The 19,964-nt window shown below is 42.8% G+C and overlaps 1 protein-coding gene across 1 annotated transcript in view; it reads left to right on the forward strand.

The window, feature by feature from the left end:
* The window catches only part of ARHGEF6 (Rac/Cdc42 guanine nucleotide exchange factor 6), a 793,672-nt gene that overhangs the window by 47,066 nt on the left and 726,642 nt on the right, over positions 1 to 19,964 (forward strand). The window contains exon 2 of the mRNA XM_069212447.1: positions 9,985 to 10,068. Coding sequence (XP_069068548.1) covers positions 9,985 to 10,068 — 84 coding nt within the window. The remainder of the gene's footprint in view (positions 1 to 9,984; positions 10,069 to 19,964) is intronic.

Raw genomic sequence — 19,964 nt, forward strand, 5'->3', positions numbered from 1 at the left:
AGGAAGCACTGGTGCATCCGGGTGCAGATGTGCTTTGCAGCATTGGGTGTAGCATTCACTTTAATGGGAAAAGAGGCTGCAAGTGGGGACTGGGTGAACAGTCGGGATGAAGTCTAAGGGGAGGCTCAAGTCTCAAGGGTCTTGGGCACACAGACACCATCGCTCAACGATAACTCTGGCTGGGGGCTGCATGTGCAGTTGTGCTTTTGTCTATCAAGGTTGTGTAGTGAAGACTCCTCACGGTTCTTGGTTGCTGCACCAAAGAGGCTACAGGCAGCTACTCGGGGCACATCAGGCAGCTCACCTTAGGGGTGTGTCTGATCTGGATGTACGCCACACCTCCTAGCATAATTTCCCACCCGTCCAGGTGCAAAATAGGCCTCAGGGAAGGGAGTGGCATCCTGTAGGTCTGAAGGATGCGGGGATCACATATCAAAGGCAGCAGAAACTTTGAAGTCCATAACCTTGGTATGCTAAATCACTAGCCATCCTGCTGCAGGAGGTGTGAACACCTTCCTCCAGGTCAGGCATTGTTCCTAGCCTCTGAGAACAAGGGATCTCACCTGCAGAGGGACAGAAACCTGTCTGTGGTGGCAGGCTGGACAGTACCAGTATGCCAGCACACTAGAGTACTAGTAGATTTTAGGGGGTACCTCTAAAGTACCCTCTGGTTGCATGTACTAATAAATCCATCACTGAAATCAGTGTGGGTTTAATTAATACGAGGTGTTTAATACCAACCACCATAGGTTTCAGTATTTAGCTGGGAAACTTTTTGACCAGTGCCAGAGACCAGTACATACCTTAGGATGGCTTCCCTGTTCACCTATAAAGTCTTAAGAATTGACTTGGACATCACAGGGGTATATCTGCGAATGCAGATATATCCACACACTTAGCATAAGACACCTGTAACAGCTGTAAGACCTGCTGTAGGGATGACTTAGTTATATTACCAGCAGTGTCTGCAGGTGTGGCAAACAGAATGTGTGCCACGTCATGTCTTTACTTTTGTCCCAAACATGCCACACAGCCTGCAATGGCAGCTTGCATGAGTGTGGTGAGTGGTCCCTTAGGGTGGCTCAATACATGCTGCAGGACCTATGGCCTCTGTGTGGTACCCATGCCCGAGGTATCAGGAACATAATTTACTAGGGGCTTACAGGGGTACTAAAGGCAACGCCAAATGGGGAACAATTGCACAATTTTAGGGAAAGAGATCTGGCACTGGGGACCTGGTTAGCAGAAACCTAATGCACTTCTGTCAAAATTGCATCAAATACCAGGCAAAAAGAGGGGGGGGGACCATGTCAAAAAGGAGCACTTTCCTAAATTCTCCATTACAAAGGGGTTTTAATTATATTAGCTTTGACCACACTCTTGAATCTAGACACCCTTGGCCAAGCGCATCTTCAAAGGGTGGCTCCTGGAGAATATGCAGCATTTAGTACTGATTTCAGACAAGTATGGGAATGAAAATGTCACTTACCCAGTGTACATCTGTTCGTGGCATCAGTCGCTGAAGATTCACATGTTGTGCACAGTCCGCCATCCGGCGCTGGGTCGGAGTGCCACAAGCCGCCCCTCCCCGAAGAAGTCCCCCGAGCCACGGGACCGAGGGACCCCTCCTCCCCGTCTCCACCGCGCATGGGCGTCGACTCCATCCTCGATTGCCTTCCCCGCAGAGGGTGAGGTAGGAGTTGTTTGTTAGTAATAGTGCCCATGCAATGGAGTGAATAAGTATGTACCTATTTAAGATTTAATATATTTACAAATGTACAATGTTGAAGCTAACTTCCAAACGGCTACAGGCTTCCGGGGAGGTGGGTGGGCACATGTGAATCTTCAGCGACTGATGCCACGAACAGATGTACACTGGGTAAGTGACATTTTCAGTTCGATGGCATCTGTCGCTGTAGATACACATGTTGTGCATAAACTAGTAAGCAGTTATCTCCCCAAAAGCGGTGGCTCAGCCTGTAGGAGTGGAAGTAGTCTGAAATAAGGTTCTTAGTACGGCTTGACCTACTGTGGCTTGTTGTGCGGATAGCACGTCTACACAGTAGTGCTTGGTAAATGTGTGAGGCGTAGACCATGTGGCTGCCTTACATATTTCGTGCATTGGAATATTCCCTAGGAAGGCCATGGTAGCGCCTTTCTTTCTGGTTGAGTGTGCCCTTGGTGTAATGGGCAGTTGTCTTTTTGCTTTAAGGTAGCAGATTTGGATGCACTTAACTATCCATCTGGCTATACCCTGTTTCGATATTGGGTTTCCTGCGTGAGGTTTTTGAAATGCAATAAACAGTTGTTTAGTTTTTCTGATGTTTTTAGTTCTGTCGATGTAGTACATTAGTGCTCTTTTGACGTCTAATGTATGTAGTGCCCTTTCAGCTATGGAATCTGGCTGTGGGAAGAACACTGGTAGGTCTACCGTTTGATTTAGGTGGAACGGTGAAATAACCTTTGGCAAAAATTTAGGATTGGTCCTTAGGACTACTTTATTTTTGTGTATTTGAATATAACGTTCTTGTATTGTAAACGCCTGAATTTCACTTACTCTTCTTAGAGATGTGATGGCGATGAGAAATGCAACTTTCCAGGTTAGGAATTGTATTTCGCAAGAATGCATAGGTTCAAAGGGTGGGCCCATGAGTCTTGTTAAGACGATGTTGAGGTTCCAGGAAGGAACGGGTGGTGTCCTTGGTGGTATAATTCTTTTGAGGCCTTCCATAAACGCTTTAATGACAGGTATCCTAAATAGTGAAGTTGAATGGGTAATCTGCAGGTATGCAGATATTGCTGCGAGGTGTATTTTAATGGAAGAGAAGGCCAGGTTCGATTTTTGTAAGTGTAGTAAGTAACCCACTACATCCTTTGGAGATGCGTGTAATGGTTGAATTTGATTATGATGGCAGTAGCAAACAAACCTTTTCCATTTGCTTGCATAGCAGTGTCTAGTGGATGGTCTTCTAGCTTGCTTTATGACTTCCATACATTCTTGTGTGAGGTTTAAGTGTCCGAATTCTAGGATTTCAGGAGCCAGATTGCTAGATTCAGCGATGCTGGGTTTGGATGCCTGATCTGTTGTTTGTGTTGTGTTAACAGATCTGGCCTGTTGGGCAACTTGACGTGGGGTACTACTGATAGGTCTAGCAGTGTTGTGTACCATGGTTGCCTTGCCCATGTTTGTGCTATCATTATGAGTTTGAGTTTGTTTTGACTCAATTTGTTTACTAGATATGGAAGGAGAGGGAGAGGGGGAAAAAGCGTACGCAAATATCCCTGACCAGTTCATCCATAGGGCATTGCCTTGAGACTGCCTGTGTGGGTATCTGGATGCAAAGTTTTGGTATTTGGCGTTCTCCTTTGTTGCAAATAAGTCTATTTGAGGTGTTCCCCAACGTTTGAAGTAAGTGTTTAGAATTTGGGGGTGAATTTCCCATTCGTGGACCTGTTGGTGATCTCGAGAGAGATTGTCTGCAAGTTGATTCTGGATCCCTGGAATAAACTGTGCTATTAGGCGAATGTGGTTGTGAATTGCCCATTGCCATATTTTTTGTGCCAGAAGGCACAGCTGTGTCGAGTGTGTCCCCCCCTGTTTGTTTAGATAATACATTGTTGTCATGTTGTCCGTTTTGACAAGAATGTATTTGTGAGTTATGATTGGTTGAAATGCTTTTAATGCTTGGAAAACTGCTAGTAGTTTGAGGTGATTTATATGCAGCTTTCTTTGATGTACATCCCATTGTCCTTGTATGCTGTGTTGATTGAGGTGTGCTCCCCACCCTGTCATGGAAGCATCTGTTATCACGTATTGTGGCACTGGGTCTTGGAAAGGCCGCCCTTTGTTTACATTTATATTGTTCCACCATAGAAGCGAGAGGTATGTTAGGTGGTTTATTAACACCAGATCTAGAAGGCGACCCTGTGCTTGTGACCATTGTGATGCTAGGCACTGTTGTAAGGGACTCATGTGTAGTCTTGCGTTCGGGACAATGGCTATGCATGAGGACATCATGCCTAGGAGTTGTAATATCATCTTCGCCTGTATTTTTTGTGGTGGATACATGCGTTGTATAATCTTTTGGAAATTTTGAACCCTTTGTGGACTTGGAGTGGCTATTCCCCTCGTTGTGTCTATTGTCGCTCCTAGGTATTGTTGTACTTTGCACGGCAGAATGTGTGATTTCGCATAGTTGATGGTGAAACCGAGTTTGTAGAGGGTTTGTATGACCTGATCTGTGTGGTGTGAACACCTTGTCAGTGAGTCGGTCTTGATTAGCCAGTCGTCTAGATACGGGAATACATGTATTTGCTGCCTTCTGATGTGTGCAGCCACTACTGCTAGGCATTTTGTGAAGACTCTTGGTGCAGTTGTTAAACCGAACGGCAATACTTTGAATTGGTAATGTATTCCTTTGAATACGAACCTTAGGTATTTTCTGTGCGATGGATGTATTGGTATGTGGAAATACGCGTCTTTGAGATCTAAGGTTGTCATGTAATCTTGTAATGGTAACACTTCCTGTAGCGTGACCATGTGAAAGTGTTCTGATTTGATGTATGTGTTTAGTGTTCTGAGGTCTAGGATTGGTCTCAGTGTTTTGTCCTTCTTTGGTATTAGAAAGTACAGTGAGTAAACCCCTGTATTTGTTTGTGCATCTGGTACCAGTTCTATTGCGTTCTTTTGCAGTAATGCTTGAACTTCTATTTCTAGGAGGTCCGAATGTTGTTTTGATATATTCTGTGTTTTTGGTGGTATGTTTGGAGGGATTTGTAGAAATTCTATGCAATAACCATGTTGGATAATTGCTAAGACCCAAGTGTCTGTTGTTATTTTCTCCCACGCTTGGTAATACGGACTTATTCTTCCCCCCACTGGTGTTGTGTGGAGGGGATGAGTGACGTGTGAGTCACTGTTTGGTTGTAGGTGTTTTGGGGCTTTGAAATTTTCCCCTGCTTCTAGGGAATTGTCCTCCTCTGTATTGGCCTCAAAAGCCTCCCCTTTGGTACTGTCCCTGGTAGGTGGACGGTGTTGAATGTGAGGTACTGGTTTGTGTGGCTTGACCCCGAAACCCCCCTCTAAAGGTTGTCTTGCGGAAGGTGTTGAAAGTGCCTCTGCTCTGCGGGGAGTAGAGCGCGCCCATGGCTTTTGCAGTGTCAGTGTCCTTTTTTAGCTTCTCAATTGCCGTGTCCACTTCAGGTCCGAACAATTGTTGCTCATTGAATGGCATATTGAGCACCGCCTGCTGTATCTCTGGTTTAAAACCAGATGTTCGTAGCCACGCGTGCCTTCGTATGGTTACTGCCGTGTTAATTGTTCTTGCTGCTGTGTCGGCTGCGTCCATAGAGGAGCGTATCTGGTTATTGGAGATGTTTTGGCCCTCCTCAACCACTTGTTTCGCCCTCTTTTGTAGTTCTGTGGGTAGATGCTCAATGAGGTGTTGCATCTCGTCAGTGCTGGGCACCTGATGGGGAAAAAAACCAAACACATACGAACTCCTTAAGGCACTGCACACTATGGCCCATGGCTCTCACTTAATTAGATGGCTATTCCGGGGAATCAAAACACACACAGAGACCTCGCTGGTGCCTCTGCGACCCAGATGGGAGGCTGATTTGTCCCAAGTTATTACTGACAAGCAATCGGACCTGCTCCCTAAAAGAGTGTCCCGCAACTCTAGATTCAAATGTATTCAGTTCTCTATCGTTCACAAAGCATATCTTACCCCACGCCGGATAAATAAAATGTTTCCTGGCGCTGCAGCAGATTTCCCCCATTGTCGCAGGGCGGAGGCGGATTTGCTGCATATGCTCTGGAACTGTCCAGTCTTGGCCAGATACTGGGCGGAGATAGGCCCAGTCTCTGACAGACATAACAGGAAATTCACTCTGGCAGTCCCCTGATTACTGTATCCTAGGCCTTTACGCCCTGTCCCATAGAGCCAAGGTATTCACAAGGTTCACTGATCTGTCATTGCTGCCGACCAAACGCTTAGTAACAAGATGATGGAAGTCTCCAACACCTCCTCAAGTGATTCACTGGAAAGAGGAGGTGGCAATATGGGGGTTGGCGGAGAGTGGTGCACTGCGCCTGGAAGATTACAGAGGACTGCGCAAAACACCTATTGCTTTGGAGTGGGATATGCTATTAGAAATATTTAAGGGGCAAACAATGGTTAGTAATGAACAGGAACGCTAGACGTGTAGCGTGCCCCTCACATGCAGGATTCGTAACCCCTCTCTGCCCCTCAACCATCTTTTCCACTCACATTTTAATGAATGCATGTTAAGTATCTGAACTGGACAGAATGAATTCAATACCACCTCCATAACCTATAGAAAACATAAAGCTAACCGTACACCATGGACAATTTCATTGGATACGTCTTGGGACTGGGTAATCGATCTAGCTTGTACTATGACTCTGTTTCATGGGTGCCGCAATTTGTAGTTAAAAAAGGTGTGCGGGGGTTAGGGTGAAGTTGACAAGAATGCAAGTATGCTATCCTTCGTTGATGTCTCTGAAATCAGTTAATGTATGATATACAATGTATCCTGATTGTAAGTTACTTCGTCATTATTCAAATTTTACAACATGTAATAGGACTGTTGTTACTATTCGAAAATGCAATGCAATTTGTATGGAAAAAAGTCTTGGAAGCTAATGTGTGTCTTCAGCTTTGTGAATTTTTTAGAAGCTAGAACAAGTCTCCCAGGCTGTCTTTCGGCTTTATAATGACAGGGTGGGTTCTGACAGCAGCACTGGTTTACATGAGACTGGTGACGGATCGGGGCAGATTTAACAGATGCAGATCAGTCTGGAAGAAAGATTTGACACTACTGACCACTTTCTTTTTTTCTATATCTCTTTTCTGCTTTGGAATTCAGATTAACTGTTCTGATGGTGTTTGAGGCCTTCCATGTGAAGTGTTCTCACATCTCCACCATCCTTTTCCTTCCGAACCCTGTGGGTCACTTTGGGGCACCCAAGACATCTCAATTTTTGCCTCTCCTGCTTAACATGTACTTTGACCTCTACTTGTCTAATCCAGTCCAACCGATTCAAAGATTGTAGGCATGCCAACACCCAGCATCTCTGGCTTGTCAACATTACTACGAGCCACGATAATGCTGGTAGTGCTGGGGTTTGGTGTCCACAGGTTTAAGATCAAATCTTGTATCACTGAGGTAATGGTTGTTGGTGGTAATGACAAGCAGCATGGTTTCACATTTTGGCCTCAGTAGTTGGGGACTTGTGCTGACCCTCTGGGTGCCATAAGGGTCTATTTAGATGATGATCTGATTGTGGGCTCCTATGATGCATCAGTAACATCCTATTGCTTCTGTCTGTCAAGCCTGCAAATGAAAATATTCTGTAGTCTACGTCTGGCCCATATGATTATCACCAATAAAAATTAACCAAACTATTAAAAAACTTTTAGTTGCACATTTAAAAAAACATTTTTGCTGTGTTTTATTCTGGAAACAGACCAATGGAAATCCTTAAACCCCTAATATGTTAAGATTATGGTCTAAAACTAAAAGCATAATGTTGGAAATTTGGTTACCTGTTAAAGGGGGGTGCAATCCTACTCAAGAAGCAGCCATAAATCCTGTCAGGGTGAAGCCACAAGTGAATTCCAAATGAACCCTCTGGTAGCTTGGCACAACAGCAGTCAGGACTAACTTAGAGCCACGGTGCAAAATATTAATCCAGCTCTTCAAACAGTACTAAAATGAAAACACACCACAAGAAAAATCCCACACCAATTTAATAAAATAGAGTAAAATCTAATAAATTATTTTAGACCAAAATAATAAAATCTTATTAGTAGAGCTGGAGATATGCAATTTCAAAGTTTTCAGTAAAAATAGTGCCTTGAAGCACAAAACACCAAATTTGGTTATCTGGTCATGCTGAACCAGGACAAAGTTACAAGTTCAGGCTGATTGCAGTGGAGCGCAGTCCAGAAACTAGGTTAGGCCCACTGAGCAAAGTATCTTAAAGCCTGGTTGCAGAGCGTGACGAGATCCCACGTCAAGGATGCGTAGCACAGTGGTGGTTTCAGGGAGCTGCGATGTGAGTCCTGTGTCGTTCTCGAGGATGCCGTTGATGAGGGGTTTGGGAAAGTCCTGTGTTGAAAATGCGTCATGCACTGGCGGTTCTGAAGAAACGGCGTGGATGCAACGTGGAGTCCGCCATCTGGAATGCATTGCACAGAGGTGATTCAGAGCTGGAGTTGCGGGGGATGTGTCACGCTGCATCGGTTCTGCCCACAGCTGGGCTGGCAGAGCACCTTAAGGCCCACTTCCAAGGGTCCAGAACTATGGGGGGGGGGCAAGACTCCCAGCACACCAGTCCAGGTGCTGGGTTCAACAAGGTTGGGACATTTTTTGTCCATTGTGCTTTGATCAGAAGGCCAGCCAATTAGCCCTGGGAGTCAGTCTGGTGGTCCTAGGTTCAAGATACAAGTCCAGTCCACGGGGTAGCAGGGCAGCGCAGAGTAGCAGTCCTTTTTAATCTTCCACTGGTCCAGAGGTGTACTGAAGAGCTGGGTTTAAGGGTCCACTATTTATACGTGGTGCCCACGTTGAATTAGGAAAAGGTTCTGGAGGTTTCCACAGTCAAATGTGTTTATAATTTCCTGCCTCCATGCCCTGGCCACAGCTTATCTGGGGTCACAATACACTAGTGTCAAACCCTTTGTGACTGTGCTCAGGCAGCGCCATTGTGATATGCAAGTTTGGTAGGTGACAGCCCCTCCCCCTCATCAAGTCAAGGATGTCCCATACTGCTACCACCTATGCTTCTGTTTTTCACTGTCTGGGAGCAATACACAAAGACCAACTGCCAGCTAACATAGTCATTTGACCCAGGATACAGGTTGCAGGCACCAAATGGTTGAGACATGAAAATTGCAACTTTCTAAAAGTGTCATTTTCAAAATGGTGACTTAAAATCAGACTTTAACATTAAAGAGGATTTTAAATTACATTTTTTTAGACACCAAACTCAACATTCTTACTCGCTCCCATTTGAAAGTTAGCACTTATTAAATGTTAACCCAATGCTATCCTATGGGAAAATCAGGCCTTGCAGTAGCGAAAAACACATTCTAAGAGTTTTTCACTACCAGGACATGTAATAGTTAAAAGGTCATGTCCAACTTTTTCAATACACTGTACCCTTCTCTATGGCCTATATAGGGCATTTCCTAGTGGTGACTTATATGCATTAAAAAGTAAGGTTTGGGCCTGGTAGGAGGTGTATCTTGGCAGGTCGAAATAATAGGTTAAACTGGACCCACGGACTGCAATGGCATGCCTGATACGTGTTTAAAAGGGTTACCTAGGTGGGTGGCACTACCAGTGCTGCATACTCATTAGTATAATTTAATTTACATTTACAGGCATGTGGTACATGTAGTACCATTTTACTAGGAACTTAAAAGTAAATTAAATGTGCCAATTGGGTGTAAGCCATTTTCACCATGTTTGAAGGAGAGTTCATGCATGCTTGAGCACTGGTCAGTTTTTTAAAGTTCTCAGAGCCCTAAGGCCAACAAAAACGAGACCAGCAAACATGTAGGAGTAAGGCAAAAAGTTTGGGAAAGACCACCCTAAGGCTGACAGGTCTAACACATGAGACAATATATCTGAGTTGCTTTTATGAAAACTGTTTGAATGCTAACGTGCCAAAATACCTGACAAATTATGGTGGTTTCAGTGTTACATCAGGCTTAATATACATAAGAATCCTTCTAAATGTGATTTCAATGATTTACAAATGGTTATCAGTAGTTTTCGGACAAAGGTAGGTGTACACTTGAAGAAAAAAAACAGACAGTTAATCTATACTTAATAGCATGTACTCTAATTGCAACACATGGTATATATTGTACAGTGGATCTGTTGTAGTACTGAAAACGAGTGCTCAAGATTTATCATGAATTTTTTTAATGTTATGTGTTTTTATTTCAGTATTGCTTGGAGCCCAAAACTGAAACAGAATGTGTTGAAAACATAAAGGAATTCTTGAAAGGATGTGCATCTCTTAAAATCGAGGTAAGAGGCTACAGTTACTATTATTAAATGCACAATATCTGGTCAGTCTAGTAGTTTATTTGAATACAGAAGAGAAGTATAAAGCAATCAGCCAGTTTGTGCAGTTTTTATATTTGCAAACAGTAGAGTACTTTTGCCACATGTGTAGGATCATGGAGCACATTTAAAATGCATCAGTTTTGTAGATAAATAATGCAATAAATATTTATTTTAAAATATGGGTGGTATTCAACTACTGTTGGCAGAAAACACCAATCCAGTTTTACAGTTTAAATAGAGAAAACAAAGCAGGGAATTGTTCTCCTTTGCGTAGACTTTTACATGTTTGGATTCTGACACTGGCACTTAAAGGTTTGTGAGAGCTGCACTGTCCTAGAATTATCTAGCAAAGAGTTCTTCAGGCAATTTGTTTTTCCATTAATTGAGCAAGGGTCGAGAGTACTGTTTACTTTTTTGTCTTGTTGGCTAGAATATCATTGCCACATAAGGGTTTTCGGCCTCATTTGACTCCTGAGAATGACGGTCTCTGGATCCATTGTTTTTTTTAATGTTGAAAGATTGTTAGTCTGTTTTTGGCAAAGGGTACTTTGGGGCTCATTATGAACCCAGCGGTTCAGACCACCATGCCGGCGGCAGTGGAAAAGACCGCCTTGGCGGTCTGAACCGCCACATTATGAACTCAGGGAGGGCCGCCTGTGGCGGCCCTCCGCCACTGTCAGGCTACCACCAACAGGCAGCCTGACGATGGCGGATATCATTATCTGACAGGGAAGCGCTGCAAGCAGCGCCGCCCTCCAGATAATGAACCCTGTTTCCCCCAGCCTTTCCCTGGCAGGTTCTCCTGCCAGAGAAAGGCTGGCGGAAGGGGTGCTCTGGGGCCCCCTGCACTGCCCTTGCACTTGGCATGGGCAGTGCAGGGGCCCCCGTGCAGGGCCCCGTCGCGCAGGTCACTGTCCGATTTACGGGCAGTGATCTGCGCAACGGGTGCTGCTGCAACCGCCACACTGAGGCATTGACGACGGCTCCATGTGGAGTCGTCAGCAATGTCCCGGCCCTGCATTTTGCTGGGCCGGCGGGGTCTCAAGGGGGCTGGCGGTCTATGAAAAGACCGCCAGCATGAACACGGCGGGGTTTCCCGCCATGTTCATAATGAGCCCCTATGTCTTATCCTTTTAGATATGATGTTAGCCAATAGCTTTTGATTTTGCTGATATAAAACCCTTTTAAAAAAGGAACTGAGGTGAATAAACCTTCTTTGTGGAAACTTTGCTAAAGATTTGTCCAATGGAGGCAAGTTTATTAGTAAAACAAAAGATGCTCTTCCTTTGGAAAGTTTGACTGCCACTCTATAATATCTATCTATCTATCTGTGGGTATGTGCATATATATATATGTGTGTGTGTGTGTCTGTGCATGTATACATACAGAAAAGAAGCAGAGAAATCTGGGTAGTTCCCAAGTTTAGGTAACAGCAACTCGTACATAAAGCACCCTACACTGTAAATTTGCTCACTTCAGATGTCTTTTTTCCCGTAGAGTTACTAAGCATAGGGTTAGCACAATGCCATCCCTGCCGAGCTTGGAAGGGACAAAGTTTTGTACTGGTAAAATACCATCCAAGCTAACCTGGAATGAATAAAAGCAACCCCTTACACATGTTTCACTGTCACTACAGCTCTTCAGAGAGTTTTAGCTTTGTCAGAACACATGGGAGCACCCAGTGTTAGTCAAAACAATACCATTTCAGGCTTACTGTGCTGCATAAATTATGCACAAAGGAAGTAGAGAACACTGGGTAGTTCCCAGTTCCCATTACAGTTCTAAAGATTTTATTGAACATTTTCTAAGTGTGAGATTTCTGAAATTATTCAAGCACACACAAATGTTATTAAGTAGGATACATTGGTGTTTAAACAATATTGTATTTTTCTTCAATAAGGAATTGTTTCAGCAAAAGACAGGAACAGCAAGGGTCACCTTGTTTGCCCCCAGCTTTGCAAATTTGTATATAGGCTGGAAGGAGAAGCAGGTGCTTCAAAGCAAACATTATGAGGATTGGTTAGAGCATGTCATAATGTGAGCACATTACATAGACAACCTATTTATCATTTGGAGGGGTTCTATGGACACTGACTAGGGTTTTGTGACAAAGATCTATGTAAACAGTCTCAATCTTCTCTTCATTTATCCGGTACAATCAGTAAAACAGAGGTAACATTTTTGGATGTTACAGTGTATGTCAAAAACAACAAAATTGAAACCAAGCTATATAGCCAGCTGAAGGCAATGCCACTCTTCACGCAAGTAGTTTCAATCCAGATAAATTAAAGTATAGTATACCATACAGAGAGAGCTTACATGTGAATTTATGTGTGAGAAGGAATTGTAGTGATTTAGGCGAGCAAGTTAAAGCACAGGCAGATTTGACCAGATGATTTATACACAGAGGTTATGCGAGAGAGTGTGGTGGCTGACAATAACAGGGCAAATCAAAAGAACATAGAGACACTGTTATCCAAGAGAGAGCCCAAAACACAGAAAAAACTCAATCAATTTAGGCTGATTACCACAGGAGAGTAAGAGTAGAAGACTAATCTACATACAATCCCATAATTGGCAAGAATGCCCCTAACAAACCTAGGATAACCTATAGAAGGGCAAGGTCAGGGAGGATGACCTATTTAAAGCCAGCCCTGGAATATTTTAGAAATGTAATTGGTTGGGAAGAAACAGAAGCTTTATGAAGTGCTAGAAATGCAAGGCATGTCGCAGTACAGGAAGGTCACAGCTAACACATGTTTTGTCCCCTTGTTGCATGCAGGCCTGGGACTTTTTCAAGGCATACCACTCTGTTTTGGAGACGTCCTATGAAAATTGGAGAAGCATACCACTGTAGAAATGAATTTGCTTTATATGTCTCAATGTGCCCATGCAGACTGTTACATGTGGGTCCTACACGTCTATAAGAGAATATTGCAGCATGTGAGAGCAATTACCCAGTGGTTCGCCGCTTTGAGGAGGTGCATAGCGGTAATGACAAGGACCGACAGAATTTTGTAATTGACTCCGTAATAAGAAAGTATAGAGAATGCATCAGGAAGAAGCAATTAAAAATGTTAGAGTCAAGGTATATTGTGGAGCGTAACAGCAATGAATATTTTCAAGAACATTTATGATATCTAGTTTCTCTTTCAGAATAGAGGGCCTTTTCACAATACTCTGGCATAGAATTGGTGTAAAAGGCCTACTTCAATGAGGCACAAAGAGTTTAGTAACGTATGGTGATGAGCTAACCAATGTGACATTCTTGAGATTGTATCAGTATTTTCTGCTACTGCAGCATAAATGTGCTGATCACAGATCGATTGTTTAATCCACTAGGAGCTTTAAATATTCATTCTACAGCAATATATGTGATCAGTGGTGACTGAATTATTGATTGCTTGACTTAGGCCAATGTCAACAGAAGTGGTTTTTAGCAACAGCCGAGCTACACTAAAATGCCACCAGATGGAACTGTAACATTTGAAATTTATGTTGATATTTAAGGAATTCTCTTTCTTTTTCAATTTTCTTTTTCGCACAAGCACATTATTATTGAAATGTATTGAAATAGTTTTTACTTTATGTCTAAGAATTTTGTATCACATGTGCACTTCATAATGACGTGGAAAATGGTGCCCCATTATGTGTTCAAGGCCAAGGTTTACAGCTGAAACGCCAAACCAATTTTTCTGGAAGAAAGACAAAAGTGCCCCATTGATTATGCATTTGGAAATGCATTGGATTTTTTTTCCTTTTTCATAATTTTCAGGTCCTTCATCAGAAGAGCAGCAATTATCACACACTTTTTGTGTCTTTAAGCTTTGTAGCATGGTTCCCATGTACTAGTGCATTCCAGTTGGAGGTGGATTTTCCGGAAGACCGATTGCTATTAATGTAAAACACCTTCAGATTTTGTCTTCTTATCAAGGTGAAAGGGGTTTTATTATTCAGGAAATTCTGAGCAAAAATATATTGGTGGGGGATATATCAATTATTGCAGAAGTGGTCCACTGCCTAAGAGTGGTGCCAATTCAAGATTAGTTTCAGCACTGGATTCTAGTATGCCTGGCAAAACTTAGTTGGATGGGAACTGGGTACAGTGACCAAATTAGTTAGATTTGCTAAGGAACCGAAATCTTTTAATTACAGTGGCTTTGAAAACTGATTATAAATTTCTCCTTAAAAAAAGACACAAAGAATCTGTATTGATTGTTGGAATACGCTTATTTTAGCCATAACAACTAAAGATGTGATGAAATTCTGGAACCTAGTAAGGTTAGGCTCAGGGAAAACCTGTCCAAGAACATTTTGTTTGTTTGTGGAAGAAAATTGGGAAGAATTCCTAGAGGAAACAAGTGCACAGTAGGATATTCAGATGTAGGTATAACTCAATTTTCCTATACAGCAGTAAAAAAAGGCAATTTCATCCCTAAAACTATCAAGAGCACCAGATCCTGTGAATCTACCGGCAATTGTGTTGAAAGCAAATATTGGTTGGTGAGCTAATGTACTCTTTGTTGTATGCCAACTTAGACCTGTTCCCAGTCAGCTACAAATGGGCTATTATAAAACTGATATTTAAAAAAAGGTGATCCAACTGGCAATACAAAATTATCAGTTCATAAGCTTACTCAATGTAGGGGGCTAAAGTTTTTCCAAAAATTTAACTTTTACAATTGAAGGAATGGACCAATGAAAAGAATATAATCTGTGTAGAACTGTACTAGAAATCAAGCAGGTGGTTGGGCTGGACAGCGCTCTCACTAAGCGCCAGATGTAGCAAAGGGTTTTTCCCATTCTGTGTCAATGGGAAAATGTGTTCGTACATATGGCCCTAAGTGTCAACAGTAATATGAAGTATGAGGACTATGAGGATAGCAATCACAACAGCTGGTGCTCAAGAAGAAGGGAAGAAAACCACCCCAGTTTCCTCAAATAATGCAATGTTTTAAGCACCATTAATTGAACCAGGGAGTGTTCATACGTAATTGTTCCAGTTTTTCTTCTTTATTTCAAATATTCAAGCAAATTCCAGGTAGTCACAGCAGATCAGTCAGTATCTCACAATTAGCTTCTCCTCATTCACAGATCACAAAAGGGCTCCATAAGTTACAATGTGCAAGTCAATGGCAACACATGTTTTATCAGTGCCACATAAGTGGTAGCTGACTTCTTCAGGGCTAATACTTGTTGTCAAAACACATAATATAAAAAAATGAGTAATAATCTCAATCTTATAAAACAGAAATTCCAAATTGACAAAAGTATATATGTATACAAGATGCATTCAACCTCACGACCATCAGGGAAAGTGCTCCCTGCTGTCCTAGGCATTTAGCCATTACGAAAGCATGGAAGCTATTAAAACATTTAAAATAATACGTATAGAACAAGAGGATTTAGGGAGCGTCATTTCTCTCGTGACCATTGTTTCAGTTTATGATCTCTTGTTATGAAGACGATTGAGCAAAGAGAAGGTTTTTTTTTTTCCTGTTGCCTTGTTGACTTTAGAGCAGCATTTGACCTGGTAAACCACACAATCTTATAGGATAAGTTGAGTTCATTGGAAATCCTAACTAGGCTTCTTTCTGTTTTAAGGATATGTGGTTCAAGGAGGGACCGCCATATGCAAGAATTCCAAGAATTGACTTGAGTAGTACCAATTAAGAGTTATAGGTCCACATGGGCAACCCCTTATAGCTATAGACCCCCGCAGTTCAGTTGGGGATAGGATGTTCTCTAACCTTCTGTCCCTTATTCCCCTTATTCCCTTCAGCACAACTATAAAACGGCAACTATAATAACTATATTCAGAAATATTCATATCATCAGGGTACTGTGAAAATCCTTTTTCCTATCAAAAAAAAAAAACTCCTACCTTCATACGACCCTTAAAAATTTGACATACTTCATGTTTATATATACTTTGACCAGCACCATTATTTGCAGTCTGATCACAAACGCAGTGTGTGAGTTGTATTGACTTTTTCACCAGAAATCACTCCCACACAGTGTACTTACCTATGCTTTGCTTGATCAGATACTCACATTTGTAGTGTTTTATAATGTCAAGTGCTTCAGACTGCCTCTATTGATTCAATTGGGATCACATCCTAGCATGTACCTCTTAGAAACATGTTCTATTTTCTCACCTGTACATCACCAGCCATTTCTGTTTTTCTTCATGATACCTAATATCTAAACACTATGTAGTAGCCTTGAAAAAAGCCCCAGGCCTGCGTGCCACGGAGGGTGGGCAAAACATGTGTTGGCTGTGACCTTCCTGTACTGCGAACACAAGGTTGAAAGAATAGAAGAATTCAACCACTAATCTACACCTCATATCTATATTTCTTGCCATTGTTAAACTATTGTGTTTATTATAATGTACCAACTTGCAACCTTTGGTATTAACCAACAAAACCATTTTTCTTAAGCTCCAGCCTCCTCATTTTTTCCTTGCCCATTCTATTTTAAGGGACTTACATAGAGGTAATTGGGCCAGAGTGGAATTAGATAATAAATGGTCCCTCTAAGCCATCACCACCAGCTGACTAGAGTACAGAACGCCCTCTATGTCGGACTCCCCACCCAGCTCCTCCACCGCCTCCAGACCATACAGAATACAGTAACTAGACTCGTCCTAGACATCCCCAGAGCGGCCCACATCACCCCCACCTCAGAGGTCTGCACTGGCCGCTGGTGCACAAAAGGTGCAAATTAAAGGTTCTCACTATTGCATACAAAGACCTCCACAACATCGGGCACAAGCTACTCAACCGCAGCCTCGCCTTCCACCAGCCAACCAGGGAGCCCTTGTTCTACAACTCGCGCCCTTCCAAATGTACCAAGAATCCACTGCAGTGGAGGTCGTTCCTTCTCCTACCTCGCCGCAAAGACGTGTTACGACCTCCCCCCCTCCACCGCCTAGGCACATCGCACACCCACCTTCACTTCAGGAAAAAGCTCAAAGGCTGTTTGAGGAGTAGCCACTGACGCACAGCAACATCCCGGAGTGCCTGGATACTTCTTGGGGTGATAAGCAGCGCTATACAAATCCTCTGATTGATTGAGGAGAATTTCAATTAAAAACAGGTTTGTTGTGTGCTTGCTCTATTTTCGTTTGCACCTTTTTTTAGCCAGTCTTCTGACAACCTTTGGTAATATGATGTCCTTTTCTTCAAAAGTAAATGGGCTCCGCATTCCTTACCTGCTGTATGCAGATGACCTAGTTACAATGGATACTACTCAGATCAATCTTCAAAGTAGGTTGCCAATTTTCCTTCAGTTTTGTTGAAGTGATAGGTTCACAGTAAATATGTATGAGAAAAGTTGCATCTTTTACATGCACTATGGGAACAACCATACTGGAGGAAGTGGATTCGTACAAGTACTTAGGGTTCCTCAAAAATCTGTGCTACACTGATCTCCTAAAATCTTTAAAGATAAGGGCACTATTGTAATGGTGAAGGGGTATTAAATGTAACAGGGGGTTGTTCATCCAGACCCATACTGTGAGCCCACTCAGCAATGATGCAGCCTCAGGTTTTATATGATGCAGAGTTATAAACGATAGTAATATTTCTACCTTAACCTTAACTGAATGTATAACTACATATAGCTTTTGTTGCATTGATCTTTGTTTAATAGACAAAGGCCTAAATAAACTAATTCTTGAGTGACCAACTGACTGAATCAGCTTTAGCAATTGCCTTCATGGAGTGGCTAAAGCAGGGAGTATAAAAGATAAACTAATTTGCTATTGGTAGTGATCCCTAAGCCAATCAGCCTCAGAGTTACAGTTACCCAAAATCCAAGATTGTGAAACTTCATCTTATTTGTGTAGAGCTCTCCTTTGCCTTTCAGCATGTCCCCCTATGTCTTAAGCCACCTACATTTCAAATGAAGTCCCAGACAGCATTTGGCATGGATCTTTCACATGGAAATATCCTAAGTAGGCTTCCCTGTCCTGTACTACAAAAGGAGAAAGGGGATTGCAGGTTGAAATGTCCTGGCAGGTCTAAAAGGGGTCATCAGCATAAACAATAACAATGTCATCTTCATACATGCCACATCAGTTGGATAACTTAAAAACCTCTTCCATCAGGCCCCAAAAGACTTCAAGTGATAGGCTTTGCTGGCAGTAAAGTGAATTCCTGGGATCCAAAACTGATTTTGTGTACAGCTTCTCAGCTGGCCGTATTTCATCCAGTCTAACGGGGAAATGTCCTTAAGGGTGCGGACGTTTCCCACGCAAGCGTAACCACGCTTGAAGGAACAGCACATGTTTTTTTCTGTGCCTTAACCACGCATGTGCTGAACTACGCATATGCCTGGTTAAGGCACAGAAAAAAAACATGTGTTGTTCGGGAAAAGACGCAGTGAGGTAAGTGGGGTTGGGGTAGGGTTGGTGGGTAGTTTATAGCGGTGGGGTTGAGGTTTGGGCTTAGGTTGGGGGGTGTCGGGTACTTTAGTTTTTAGGGGCAGGGGTGGAGGGGTCAGGGTATTTTTTTGGGGGCTCAGTGCAAGTGGGGGGTCGGGTAGTTAAGTTTTTAGGGGCAAGGGTGGAGTGGTCGGGATAGATTTTTTTTTAGGGCTTAGGGTGGGTGGGGGCGTTCGAGGTAGTTTATTTTTTGGGAGGGAAGGTTTTAGGGTTCAGGGTGGGAGGATGGTTGGGTACTTTGGTTTATAGGGGCAGTGGTGGGAAGGTTGGAATAGTTTTTTTTTTTTTTTTTAGGACACAGGGCAGGTCGGGGGGTCGGGTAGGTTAGGTATTAGCGGTGGGGGTATTTTTGGGCCTGAGGGCGGGTGGTGGGGTTGCATGACAACAATTTATGCCATTTTGCATGCGTTTCCACACATGCCTTTACTAGGCATGCTTTTACAACAAAATTTGTTGTAAAGGCATGCGTGGAAACAACGCGGTTGTGGTTCCAACCATGTTGTTAAGGCATGCATTGTTCCGGCATGCGTGGTTCCATCATACAGCCATCAAACAAAAGCAAAGGATGGTAAACCTGCTGCAGCCCTACAGGTCCCTTTCTGAAGTGAGAATATTCCTAATCATCGGTAGCTATGTGGTGGGATTCACCTGTTCTCTGAAAAGAACTTCTTATAACTACACCAGCGTTGTAGTGTTGTGTGGAACACGTCTTTCTAAACTCCAAAGGTGCCACATCAGCATCTACAACTATGGAATACCATGACCAGAACAAGAAGGCAGAACTTGCAGTAAATTGTAGGCCCATGGGGACCATAGTAGTCGTCAACAAAACTGATAGTGGGAATCTATTGCTTATGCAGTCAGAACTCTGACAGATTCAAAACAATGGTACATCTGTATAGAGAAAGAATAGATTAATCTTATGGGTGCTGGCATGACTAAATATACAGAGCAACCACTTTCAAGTTTCCTTCAGTTGCAATCCATTTATACATATCTTTTATGAGACTGCCTCAAAATCACATCTGAACACAGAGAAATGGATTCTCCAACTCAAAGTGTACTGACTGCAGCTCATTACCTGTCTTAACACCCTAATCTGGTCCCCATCCAGGAAGCTCGAGAAATTGAGGACTACATAAGGATGGTGGTGGAATGTTTAAAGACTCTTCCCATCTCACAAGAAAATTTACAGAGATGACGGTCAGGAAAAAAAGGATGCCTCTAGATTGCCATAACCCCCGTGATGGGTCATTCATGGAGGACAGTTATGCAAACTCCATTGGAATGCATCCTCATCTCTCATGGTAGCCTGTCAACATTTCACAGTATGTGACAACTTGCCATTGTCTTAGATAGTTTGCTGCCTAAAGGCACATAGCTAGTAAATCTGGTTCCATAAAGGCCA

This window comes from Pleurodeles waltl, chromosome 2_1, assembly GCF_031143425.1.
Source record: "Pleurodeles waltl isolate 20211129_DDA chromosome 2_1, aPleWal1.hap1.20221129, whole genome shotgun sequence".
Lineage (NCBI taxonomy): Eukaryota > Metazoa > Chordata > Amphibia > Caudata > Salamandridae > Pleurodeles > Pleurodeles waltl.